Source organism: Phascolarctos cinereus, unplaced genomic scaffold (genome assembly GCF_003287225.1).
Source record: "Phascolarctos cinereus isolate Bilbo 61053 unplaced genomic scaffold, phaCin_HiC Scaffold_3;HRSCAF=262, whole genome shotgun sequence".
Taxonomy (NCBI): Eukaryota; Metazoa; Chordata; class Mammalia; order Diprotodontia; family Phascolarctidae; genus Phascolarctos; species Phascolarctos cinereus.
The window spans coordinates 66,946,190-66,959,453 of record NW_027555736.1 but is presented as its reverse complement, the minus strand read 5'-3'; the positions used below and the strand labels follow the sequence as shown (position 1 = coordinate 66,959,453).

General features: G+C 35.6%; 1 protein-coding gene across 1 annotated transcript in view; it reads right to left on the bottom strand.

Moving 5' to 3' along the window:
- The window catches only part of MYO9A (myosin IXA), a 320,315-nt gene that overhangs the window by 191,421 nt on the left and 115,630 nt on the right, over window positions 1–13,264 (bottom strand). The window contains 1 exon segment of the mRNA XM_020996823.2: window positions 4,378–4,467. Within this exon segment, the coding sequence (XP_020852482.1) occupies window positions 4,378–4,467 (90 nt within the window).

Below are 13,264 nucleotides of genomic sequence, written 5' to 3'. Positions count from 1 at the left end.
TTGTTAATACTTTTCAACTCTTTCTTTGAGAGATGTCTTGGTCATAGCCTTTGACCCCTTATCCATGGGGAAATGATTCTTGGTTTTTAGCTATGTGAATTATCAAACCTCAATCTGAGATATGTGTAGCAAAGTTTCCTCCTTAGTCTACAGCATCCCTTTTTATTTTAGCTGCATTGATTTCAGTCACACAAGTTTTTCATTTGTATGTAATCAACATGACCTATTTTATTTTTTCTAACTGTCTCTATTGCTTGTTTCACAATTCTTCCGTAACAAAAGCTATAAAAGTACCTAATCTTGTTCTCCTTCAATTTATAGTATAAAACAGTAAGAATGCACACCATTTTTAGAGTATGCATATAACCAAATCATTTCCCTATTCAGTAAGTCCAAAAGATTCCACACTGCCTCTGCGATCAAAGATTTACAAACTTCTCTATTTGGCGCTTAAAGCCCTTCACAATCTGGATCCAGCCTGCCTTTCCAAGCTTCTTTCAGGATTCCCTCCTTAACTCATGCCATGATCTACCTGAACTGACCTTGCTGTTTCTCATTCACAACATTCTGTCTCCTATCAAAACGCCCTTTCCACAGACCAATTCTCATGCCTGGAATGAACTCTCTCCCAAACTCGGTTTCTCTCAATCCTTAGCTTCCTTCAAAAGTCCACTTCAAATGCCGTGACCTTCAAGCACCCTTCCCTTAAAATTACCTTCTATTTACTTTAATAGATACATATTTCCCTCTGAGGGAAATCAGATTCTCGAGGGTAGACATGGTTTCAAACTCTGTATTGCCAATCTCCATCATAGTGATTAATATATTAGAAGCATTTAATAAAGGATTACTGATTGATGAAAACATGAAAAGCAATGAAGCAGGCTTTCACAAATTATTTTCCATAGCAGATCAAATCCTCAGTCATTAATTATTAAGAGAAGTTTTGCTAATTTAAAAAAACCATTTGAATCAATAACATTATACAATATTGGCAATAACAAGAGCTGATGTTCATAATGCACCTTAAAGCATGCAAAGCACTTTGAACCGTCATATAACTTGATTCACACAGCACCTCTATGAGGTAGGGGCTATCTCCATTTGTGAAATGAGGAAATTGAAGGCAAAAAAAAATAAATGACTTTTCTATGTTGATAGAGATGATGTTTAAGTGTCTGATAAAGAATTCAAGCCCACTGTTCTTATCTGCAAGTCCAGCACTCTATCCACTATGCAACACTGTCTCAAAATATAGTAAAATGAAGCCTTAAAGATATTCTTCCTATAAGATGTATATTTTAATATTGGAGAACAACGCTGTCAAACTTAAACAGATAGAGATCTCTTCACATTAAATGCTGACTTAAAAAAAACTACAAATGAACATTATTTTTGTTCTAACGTATTTTTATTTATTTTGTCAAACATTTCCCAATTACACTTTAATCTGGTTTAGCCTGTATGGGGCCTACCGGAAGTGAGTTCGACACCTCTGTTGTGTAATATTTCTTGTCACATGCAAGGAATCCTGGGAGATGAAACACAGGAAAACATATGCCCTCCAAAGCTGTACCCTCACATCTTGAAGGATGCTTTAGACAAAGTACATATGAATAAGGGATATCCTGATGGTGAGACATTCTAATAAATAGATAACATTGTACTAATTGCATTAGGCCCTAGAAGAATAACAGGGCTTCTCAGTGAGGTCCAATGTCATGTAAAAGAGACTGAGTTAGAACTAAACAGTTTAAATATATCAATTATCAAAATTAAGATATGTAATTCTATGGAGTACTCGGACAGCTGTACAACAGAGAGTTGCTGACCCCTGCTCTAAAGAATACAGGAATGCATTAAGAGCTGAGGTGATAGAAGAAATGGGGACCACAGATCCATCACATGATCAAGGTGTTTCTTAATGAGGATTCAAATGTATGGTTGAAAAATACATGTAAAAAATACAGTCAAATTTTTATATGAACTGAATTTTGGAACAGCTAATATAAAGTACCCTAAAGTGCCCTAATAGATCACTCTCTTGGAGGCAATGATAGAAGTGGCAATGACAATAGCCCTAGCTCTCTGGAACCTAGTGTGACAAAGAATTTCATCTACTTCAAACTATAGATAAATTACTACATGAAACCCAGAAGTTCATACAAGAAGGTTTTTGGAGGCAGAAAGGTGGCTCAGCAGATAATGCTCTAGGCCCAGAGTCCAGAAGACCTGAACTGAAATCCAGCCTCAGATACTCACTAGCTGTGTGACCCTGGGCAAGTCACTTCACCTCTGTTTGCCTTAATCCAATGGAGAAGAAAACGGCAAACCACTACAGAGTCTGAACAACAATTTAATAAAAAGCCAAGCCCAAAATTGAAAAGATTTAAGGGAATGGGTTGGGTTGATTTGAAGAAACATAAGATGCTTCCTGATACAAAAATCTATCATTCTAATATCAATATTCCTATGATGATGCTACATGGTTATAAATCATGGAAAATTATGGACAGAAGTAGGCTATATAGTATTACCAATGGAGTAATAGTAAAATAACAAGAGTAATTACTATCGGTGGAGTCACCAATTTGAATTCTAACACCACTAAAGTTCCAGGTTTTGCTGTATGAGAAAGTGGAAATGGCAATGAAGAAAACAAAGATGAAGAGAAAATCTGGATTAGATAGATGAAGTATATACACAGAGAGGGGTCAGTACTAGAAGTGACAATTCCAAGTATCACTAGGGATTAATTCTCATGTTTTATCTGATAGAAAGGAAGATGTTAAAAATGTGGGAAAATCTTGAACCTTTCTGCCATCAAAAAAAAAAAAAGAAAAGAAAAAAAGAAAAAGGTGACAGAATAGCAGTAATTTCTGATCTACAGAATTACCTTCCCATTCTTACAAAATCTTTAGAAGAGCAATCAAAACATATATCAAAAGCATTCTTGATGAAGGAATGAGAAGCAAAAAAATAATGCTTTCATAGATTTCTACAGATTCTACAAAGACCATATTTCATTTATGCAGTTGAAAAGTATAAAGAATATAAGGTATCAATATGACTGCTATAAAATAGCATTTGATTTGGGACAATGACATCTTAAAAGCTTTCTTCCAATAAGAAGTCATCTATGCAGATATTAAAAACATTTATTTCCTTGACAGGGATGATTTTGTTCAGTTAGTCTATTATTATTAATATCAAATGGAAAAAAATAATTTTTTAAAAGAGGAAAATACATGGTAGACAAAGGTATTTGTTACTATTCTGGAGATGCCCAGTGATGGGTCCAAAAGATGCCTGGACTACATCAAGACTTCAAACCTACACAAACCTACAAAATCAGACTCATAATCTCTCTTCTTCCACCCCCCCCCACTTTTTTTAGGAGGCAATCAGGGTTAAGTAACTTGCCCAGAGTCACACAGCTAGTAAGTGTCAAGTGTCAGGCCAGATTTGAACTCAGCTTCTCCAGGCTCCAAGGCCAGAGCTCTATTCACTGTGAGCTTCTCCTATAATCTCTTAAAAATGTCTAGCTTAACTAAATAAGAAAAACAACTACAATGAAAACTGCCTGCTGTCCCAACAATGATATGCAATTGGATATACAGACCACAGAGCTGGTTTATAAAGACATATGTCTGAGAACAACATTGTAAAAGGATAATGAGTTGGACCCAGGGTAGAACAGAAGCCAAGTGCAAAATGTTCTCAACAACCCTAAACTTCAACTTGAAACAAATGCCCATCTTTTGAAGAATATTCTCTCTGCAATGTCAACTATCTATAAATGATAAAATATAATGTAAATATAATGTAATATAAATATAATATAACAGTCTCCAAAAAATTAAAGTTACAAGTTACTTTAAGGGCAACAAAGAGTAGACATGAGCAGGCTGAACCAAGTTAAAAACCAAGAAGTGGAGAGGATGAATGATGGACAGGATGCCAAGAAAACTGTGACCAGGAAAAAAGATCGTCTGGTCATGGGGCGAGAGTTCAAGACAAATGAGAGACAGCCCATGGTACAAACTGTGCAACAGCCAGCCTGTGTGTTGAATTAGTACACACACAATATTAAAAGATCAAGAAGGATTTCTGGTACTTTGAGTGAACCAACTATGAAAGACTCATCAGAAGACACTGACAACAGACTTACAGGAAAGGTGTTAGGATATGCATCACTGAAGGAGGAACCAACTATACTGCTGATATAAACTACAGAAATGAAGTTTTAAAATGTTGAGATTATCCTCATAATCATTAACTACATTAACCACGTTAACCACATCAATGATATTATAGACTACAGAAATAAAATTTTTAAATGTTCAGATGTTGCTTGAAAAGAGAACCAATACATACCTCTGCCTGTTTATATGGTAAAATAAGCTTCTCACCCACAGTCACAGTCTTCCTGGTAACCAATGCTTCAAACAGCATCTCTTCTTTCACCTAATATACACAAAACCCAGAATATTTATTTTAAATGCTTGGCAGTCACAAAATTATTGACGAAAATCACTAAAAGTCCATTTTTTCTTAAGAATAGAAAAACATTTTCAAAAAATAACAGATCTGTGTGTATGTATATAATAATACGAGAGACGGCATGGTATAAAAGTTAGGGTATAGGGTCAGGAAGACAAGTTCAAGTCCTTCATCCAACACACACTGGTCAAGTCTCATAAACTCTGCACCACAGTTAACTCTCTAAGACCGTAGAGGAGGTGTGACCCTGAATCGTTAAAGGGCAATTCCTTGTCAGACATTTCCTCTATCATTGAGATAATTATATACAGGTGTCTTTCCCTATGTATCAGCTAACACAGACACACACACAAATGTGCACATGTGCATATGCACATGCACACACACACAAATTTATTAAGCATCTACTATGTGCCAGGTATATATGTATGTAGGCATATACACACAGCTAAGTGTCAATATATCTAAATAAAGTCATATAAGTCTTCCTTGTGTTATTTCTACTCTACTTTTGCTACTTATACATTATATATTTATGTGTAGGTTTCAGAGGCTGGGGCATATAGCTGCCCTTCTTCCTAAAATCCCCTCCTGGAAGCTGCTACTTCCTAAATCACGCCATGGATCTGGGATGGCTTATTTAACAGCAGTACATTTTCTCTTCTCCTCTCCACTCTGTGCAGAAGACCTCGCCCTTGGACCCACAAGTCTCTAAGTAAACACAGTCTTTCCATCCTCTGCTAGATCCATTCTATCCATGGTCAAGTACTCATCTTTTTATCTTAAGCTCTGATATAAAATCCACTCACAGAAACAATATTAGAATTAGAAGGGATCTCAAAAGCCATGTTGTCAACATTTCTGAACAACAGTCCCCTGAATAACATGCCAGAAAAAGGAGACATCAAATTTTTTAAAGGCATGAAATTAGGGGAAAGCTATTACTTTTCAAGGCTGCCCATTCCTCATTTTAGAAGATAGTTATTTATAAGCTTTCCTCATTTCAAACATAAACTTACCTCTTTGCAATTTCTGCCTTTTGCTCCTAATTCTGTCTTCTGAGACCAAGCAAAACAATCTCTTTACTTGAAGAAAATTATCATGTCCCCCTTAGTCATCTTTCCTATAGCTTATGTGTTACCGGTTCATTCATTTGATCTTTATATAGATGAATTCAAGGTCCTTCAATAGCCTTTTATTGTTTATTATTTTTTAGCTCATCACGGTTCTAAAACACTTGTTCAAAACTAAACCTATTTTGACATATATGGAATGATCACACCAGAATATAGCAGGGCCATTACCTTCCTAGGCCTACATATTATCACTCTCTTAATGTAGTCTAAGATTGCAACAATTTCTTGGCTACCATGTGACACCGATGACTCAAGAGTTCTGAACTCAATGAAACTATTAAGACTTTTTTCAAACAAATTGTTGCATATACACACATTTCCCATCATGCACTTGTTATTTTATTTTTTTAACCCAAATGCAAGGTTTTACATTTGTTTTATACTTGGCCCAGTATTCTAGCTAGCTGTTAAGATGCTTCTGAATACAGATTCTTTCAACTAGTGTCTTACCTATCCCTCAGCTCTATGTCATCTGCAAATCTGGCAAGCATTTCAGTTTCAGTTTTTCTCTAACTTGGAGATATTCCACTAGATACCTTCTTCCAAGATGAAATATATCATTAATAATTACTACATGGATCTGACAATTTAACCCATTTTCTAGGTCCACCTAAATATAATATTGCATAGTACATACACCTCCATGCCATCCATAAGAATAATGTGAGAGGCTCTATCAAGAGCTTTACTAAGGTTCAGATAAACTACAGTTCTAATATTCCTTTGTTCTACCAGTCTACCCACCCTATCACAAAAAAGAAATTAGGTTATTTTGGCATTACCTGTCATGATGTGGTCACACTGATTCTTAGTGATCAGAACTTGCTTTTTAAGACATTCATTGGGGCAGCTAGGTGGCGCAGTGGATAGAGCACTGGCCCTGGAGTCAGGAGGACCCAAGTTCAATTTCGGCCTCAGACACATAACATCCACTAGCTGTGTGACCATGGGCAAGTCACTTAACCCCAATTGCCTCACCAAAAAAAAAGAAAAAAGATATTCATTAGCCATGTCTTTAATAATGCATTTCAGAATGGTCGGGAATCAAAAGTCAAACTCACTGGCCTGTAATCAACACGCTCCTCCATCTACCCTTCTTGAAAATTAGGATACTGATCCTTATTCAGTTTTGCAGTGTGACTCTTATTTTCTACGATCCTTCCAAAATAACTAATAGCTTAGAAATCATATCTGCCAGTTCTTTCACTATCAATCACACAAAAAATAATTTAATAAGCACCTATCATGTGAGACAACATACTATATACAGAGAATGAAATTAATAATAGCAGTAGTAAGCATCTAACATTTATACTGCAATTTAATGTTTAAAAATGCTTTACGTGTTTTATCTCATTTAATCCTCTATAATTATCCCCATTTTACAAATGTGGACACTGAAGCTGAGAGATGTTAATTAAGTGACATGCCCAGGGTCATACAGGCAGGATTCAAACTCAGGTCTTCTTGATTCCAAATCCAGAGCTCTATCCACTGCATCATTAAGTAGCCTCTACTCTATTCTCACCCCCAATGAGCTTACATTCTAATAGGGGAAATAAGAAGCATATATAAAATATATATACAGAATAAATATCAGGTAGATAAACACAATATATACAAAGGAGTTAAATGAAAAGTCGTTCTGGAGGGAGAGAACTCTCTGAAGATATTGTTTATTTAAGCAACATAACAAAACAAATCAAGGGCAGCTAGGTGTTCCTTTACTCTTTTCCCTTATCTTGATCATCAACTCCCTATTAGCCATTTTTATTCTGTTCCAGGCCAAAGATCATTCTCTTTGACAGAAAAAAAAGAGATAAAAATAAGAAAAATATTCTTAAGCAACATCTTAATTGATCCGTTCACTTCCCAAAACTCCTTTTCTTTTTTGAACCCTTACTTTCAGTCGGTAGCAGTTATGAAAACATTATCTAGAAGCCTAAAATCTTTATTTCCTGTCTAAGACTTAATAATCTCCTTACCCCTTTCTGGATTTACTATGATGGTTTAATTGTCTTGATCTGTGATACTGAGTTGTGGAAAAGGAAAGGAAATAAATAGAGAAGTAGAACCTACAGATTTTGGCAACAAACTGGATTTAGAACAAGACAGTGAGGAAAAATGAAAGATGATTCCAAAGGTCAGTGCTTAGATTAACATGGGAAGAGGATGTTTTAAGAGGAAAAGAGGCAAAGAATCAAAAGAAGAAGGTTGTCATACAGAACAGAAATTAAGCTTCTTCGGCTACATGCAGATGCCAAAACTATAAGCAGTGTGAAATAGGGACAAAAGCAGATTTCATGTTCATTACAATACAGACAAATTCATAATGATTAGAGTCATGAAAGAATAGACATAGGGCATTTTTATTACTGGAGTCTTGAAGTGGCAAAAGGATGAACACTTCTCAAGGATACTGGATACAGTATGTAAGAGACTGACTGAACTAAATCTAACTCTGAGCTGCTGTGAATTTGGTTTTGTGAAGGGGTCTGAAACACAACTAGACCAAACAACAGTATAGCTTACTGAGGGTAGGAAATCAGCAAGAAAGAGGTGGGAATGTCAAGAGAGGATATATAACCTAGGGTGATATATATATGACTCTTTTCCCCAACATCTTCTTAGTCTCTACCCTACCTCACCATTTTAATAACCTATAGACCAGAACTGGAATATCCGTCACAATAGTCAAGTGTTAAGTACCCTGTATTTAATTTTAAAAGCAAATGCATTGAGTATTTTTTTTTTCAGTGGAGGGAAGGGGAATGGAGAGGGACGTAAGACTGTTGTGACAGAGGCCACGAAACAGAATTTAAGTCAACCTATGGTCCTGATGAAACAACAAGCACAGAAGAGCTCCCTTACATCAACTGCAAGAAGGCTCTCTACTACTTCCTCAATAGGAAATAAGGATTTCTTTCTGCACTTAAATCCTAGACCCTCCCCCCTCGTTTTGCATTCTCCCTTCTATGCTCTCATCTAGAAGAAGAATAAATTGTAAGCATTCTTGTCAAGAAAGACAAAATATGGGAGAGGAAGGAATGATATATTAGGAAAAAAGGATATAAAAATAAAACAAAAAAATTTTAAAGAGAAAAATACACAAATGCAGTTTTGTGATACACTGAAGCTAAAACATTAACATGGAATAATTATTATAAAATCTAAATATACAAGAAATTTATGTGAAGAACAACATTTAAATAGGTCTGAGTAGGCACATTATTACAGAGTCATTAAATATTTAGTACCATAATTTAAGTTTAACTACTCAAGAAATCAATTACTGACAAATATTTGAAGTCTATGTGCTCAGAAAAATGTAACAAAAAGGCGCAGCTAGGTGGCGCAGTGGACAGAGCACCAGCCCTGAAGTCAGGAAGACCTGAGTTCAAATTCGGCCTCAGACCAAACACTAGACACTTACTAGCTGTGTGACCCTCCGCAAGTCACTTAACCCTAATTCCCTAAAAAAAAAAAAAACGCAACAAAGAAGATGTGATATATGCCCTGAGGGAGAGGGCATATATTGATTGGAGAGAAGACAAACACATGAAACAGTAAGAAAATTTACAAAATTACTTACTGAGTCAAGTTTCTAGAGTGATCTCTGAACGCTGTCAAAAGAAGCAATGTTATTCAATGGTCCAATAATTCCTTTTTATCTCAGCCTACTCTGTAAGCACCATACCATACTTAGCAACTACTAAGAGTGAATGAGATTCATTTACATTGAGATAGAACCCCAATTTTCTGAGTATTCGATTATATTAAAGCCATTACCCAAACATGTACACAATGTTTGTAACACACAAGCCTCATAGCTGAAAAAAATTAAGAAGATATATCAAAGGTTAAGCATGCTACCAATATAGCCACTTTAGTACTTAGAGAACGGGGAAAAGGAGAAGGGAAGATAATCTGCATTTATGTAGCACCTCCTATGTGGCAGGTACTGTGCTTAGTGCTTTACACGTATATAATTTAATGGACACATTGTGAGCACTGCCCTCCACCACCCTCTTCTACCTGTTCAACTCTATCCTCAATTCAGTATCTACCTTTACTGAATATCCTACATATACATGCTGTTAGACAAACTACAGAATATCCATGTTGAAATTTGGGCAATAAGCATTCTTCATCTGCTCAGCAAAGCTCCTTTGGATCACTATAGCTTTTTTTCCAGGAGGCTCTGCGATACTCTGGAGCTTTATGCAATTAGCACCACATCACCCGCAAACCAAAGTGACTGGAATATCTCCACAGAGAATTCCTCTTTAGCCTGAGATTTATGTTGAACCTTCTCCATCACAGGGAAAATACCTTTGGCGAAAACACACATCTGCACATATACACCTCCTTTTTTTATGCCTGACCTGAAGTTTATTGCCAAAGAATCACTAAATAGGACTTTTATTTTACATTTTCCAAAGGATCTTGGATGAGCCTGATGTATGTTTAGGAGAAACGTTATTTGAAAAGGCCCTATGAGGTGGTGATTTTTTTTTTCTACTGAATAAAATGCTTTTTAATAATTAACAAACAATAAGCACAATAGGATCTTATATATTCTACATCTTCCAGTTAATTGTGAAATGGCAAAATGTGGTCCACTACTGCATACCACTTGTGAAAGACTCCTCATTTTTACTTATACCCTTATGGAGGATGCACAGTAGGCTGGTGGTTATTGATGTTCTCTTGATCACTTTTTTGGTATTAATAAATTCTGAGATTATTCCCATAAAAAAAAGAAGCAACATTATTTTCAATTGTTAATGACTGGGGGCAGTTAGGTGGCGCAGTGGATAGAGCACCAGCCCTGAAATCAAGAGGACCTGAGTTCAAATCCAGCCTCAGACCAAACACTTGACACGTACTAGCTGCGTGACCCTGGGCAAGTCACTTAACCCCAAATGCCTAAAAATAAAAAAAATAAAAATAAAAAATAAATTTAAAAAAATTGTTAAAAAATTGTTAATGACTTACTGAATTTAATTAAATTGTAGTTCCAAAACCCAAAACAAAACAAAAGGTTGTGCAATTGTTTATGAAATAATGGTCATGAAAATTTATCAGATAATCATTTCTTTTGGCAGTATTCATGGTGATTATGTCCACATACATAGAAATGGGGCTGTCCCTTATAAGAAATAATAAATGAGAAAAACTCCATTTCAGAAAACTGCAGCTAATTCCACTCATTTTCTATGGATTCTGGCAGGAATGCTAGTTCAAGGAACTTTGTCATATATTAACAACCAAATTCACAGACAAACCCTTAAACAGAATAAAATGATTCCCTTAAAATTCCACTACACCTTTTAAAAGATGTTTCCTCATTGGGAAAAATGCCGCTCCTTTGAAATTTTAAGAGGGCCACAGAAATGAATCTCTATATTCTTCTCACTTAACAGAAAGAAAAAAAAATCTCTTATTCTAGTCTAGCCCAAGGGTGTGCTGAAGACAGCTCAAACCAGCTCAAGCTCATTTAAAAATTTTCACTTTGCATTAATGCCTCAGGAATCCACAAAAACTATAAATCACTGCTTCATTTATTTTTCTGTTGATTGTCTACACTTAAGAAAGTGATGGGGAAACGTTGAAAACGCGTATTAAACTTTAAAAGTAATACATACCTTTTCCCCCCAGAGCCCAGTTATTACATTTTCACACTGCTCCTCTAGCCTCATTCACTGTTTTGGTGAAATCCTCCTATCTTAAAGCACTTCATAAGCAATTTGCATTCACCTTAAGTTAGTTAAGTCTTGAAGGAAATTGGGATTCTAAGAGGAATGGTGGTGAGAAGAGAATGAATTCCAGTCACAAGGGACTTACATAAGACACAACAACAAGGCTAATTTGGCTGTACCACAGAGTATCCAAAAGGGAATGATGTGCGATAAGGACATAAAAGTAGGTTAAGGCACAAAGTTCAAAGGGTTTTAACTGTCAAACAGAGGAATCTGCATTTGATCGTACAGGTAAAGAGGGAGCCATTGGAGCTTAATAAGAAAAGGGAGTGACATGGTCAGTTCCACAAAAATCATTTTGGTTGCTACGCAAAGGATGAATTAGCAAAGGGGAGACTTAAGGGAAGGTGACCAATTACGATGTTATCAAAATAGTTCAAGCAAAAGATGATGAGGACTTGAACTACAGTGATGGCTGTGGGACTGGGGTTAAGTGGGAAGCGAAAAGAGAGAAGAGGAGAGAAAAAGGAGACAGATATGGAAAGAGAGAGAGTAAGGGTAGAAACTTCAAGATTTGGAAGCTAAATGTCTATTTAAGGGTGAAGATCAATAAGAAGTTAAGCAAGGCACTGAGGTTATAAACCAGGGTCAATGGAAGGGCAATAGTGTCCTTAACAAAAACACAGAAGTTAAGAAATGGGTGGTTTTAACAATTTCTCTTTTGAACATGTTGAGTTTGAGATGTCTACAGTACATACAAATTAAAAATATCTGGTAGGCAGTTGGCAATGTGGAATTTCAGCTCAAGAAAGCCTGGGAGTAGAAATATAATATGGAAGTCATCAGCAAAAGAGAATAAAAAAGCCATCTGACAAGTTCAGAAGTTGGTATAGACTAACAAGATAGTGTTAGAACTACTATATTAAACTTGAAACAGAAAACAGTAAAAACCGAATTGTAAAAAGTGAACACTCATGGGTTCATATACAGTTCTCTTTTTCTGTTCTACTTTGTTGAAGGAAATCTTTGCTTCTTGATATTTGCCAAGTTCATAATAATAGAAAGGAAATTTAAAAAAATAAACACATGGCTAGATGAGGTCAGCAAGAGAGAAGAAAGACAAGGCACAGCCTTTGTGAATAATAATACAGCAAAATACAGCAAAGACAGAGAGGAGAAAAGCTAAGAGAGAACAGTATCACAAATCCTGAGAGGAGAGAGAATACAGGGAAAGAGAATATTTAAGCATTGTCAAATATTGTAAATAGATCAATAAGGGAGAGAAATAATAAAAGTTAACTGGATTTGGCAATTAAGAAAACATTCATGATTGTTAGACAACGCAGGTAAGTTCACACAAAAAATTTCAAAAAACATGCCTACACAAAATGTTTCCATAATTATCTTTTCACAGTGCTTACAAAGCCCAAGATTAAATGAGTTCCTCTGGTTAAGGCAAGGGCTAGCAACCTTAAAAGACTGAAGTAATTATTTTGGACTGTTCTTAGAATATAACTTTTCGAAGTGTCACATTATGTGAGTCTATGTGTTTATTTTTAACTCAAATGAGAGATCTCACAAGAACCTGTATTGGCCTTATACTCATATTGTTTAAATTTAAGATATACGAGCTAATATTTCAAGAAGAGATAATTTGGAGTAGGAAGGGCACTGAACTGAAAAGTCAGGATGATCAGGCTTCATTTGTGGATCTGATAGTTGTATGAAAATGAGAAACTCACTAACTCAGCCTCAGTTTCATAATTTTTAAAATTAGAATAATTATCAGAGTACAATCTACCTCACAGGTTTGTTGTAAAGCAAGAATTTTATAAACCTTAAAGCATGATACAAATGTAAATAGTTGTTACAAGAGAATGACAAAGTAATCGGCATTTGTTTTCAGAGGGCCTTTTTTTATAG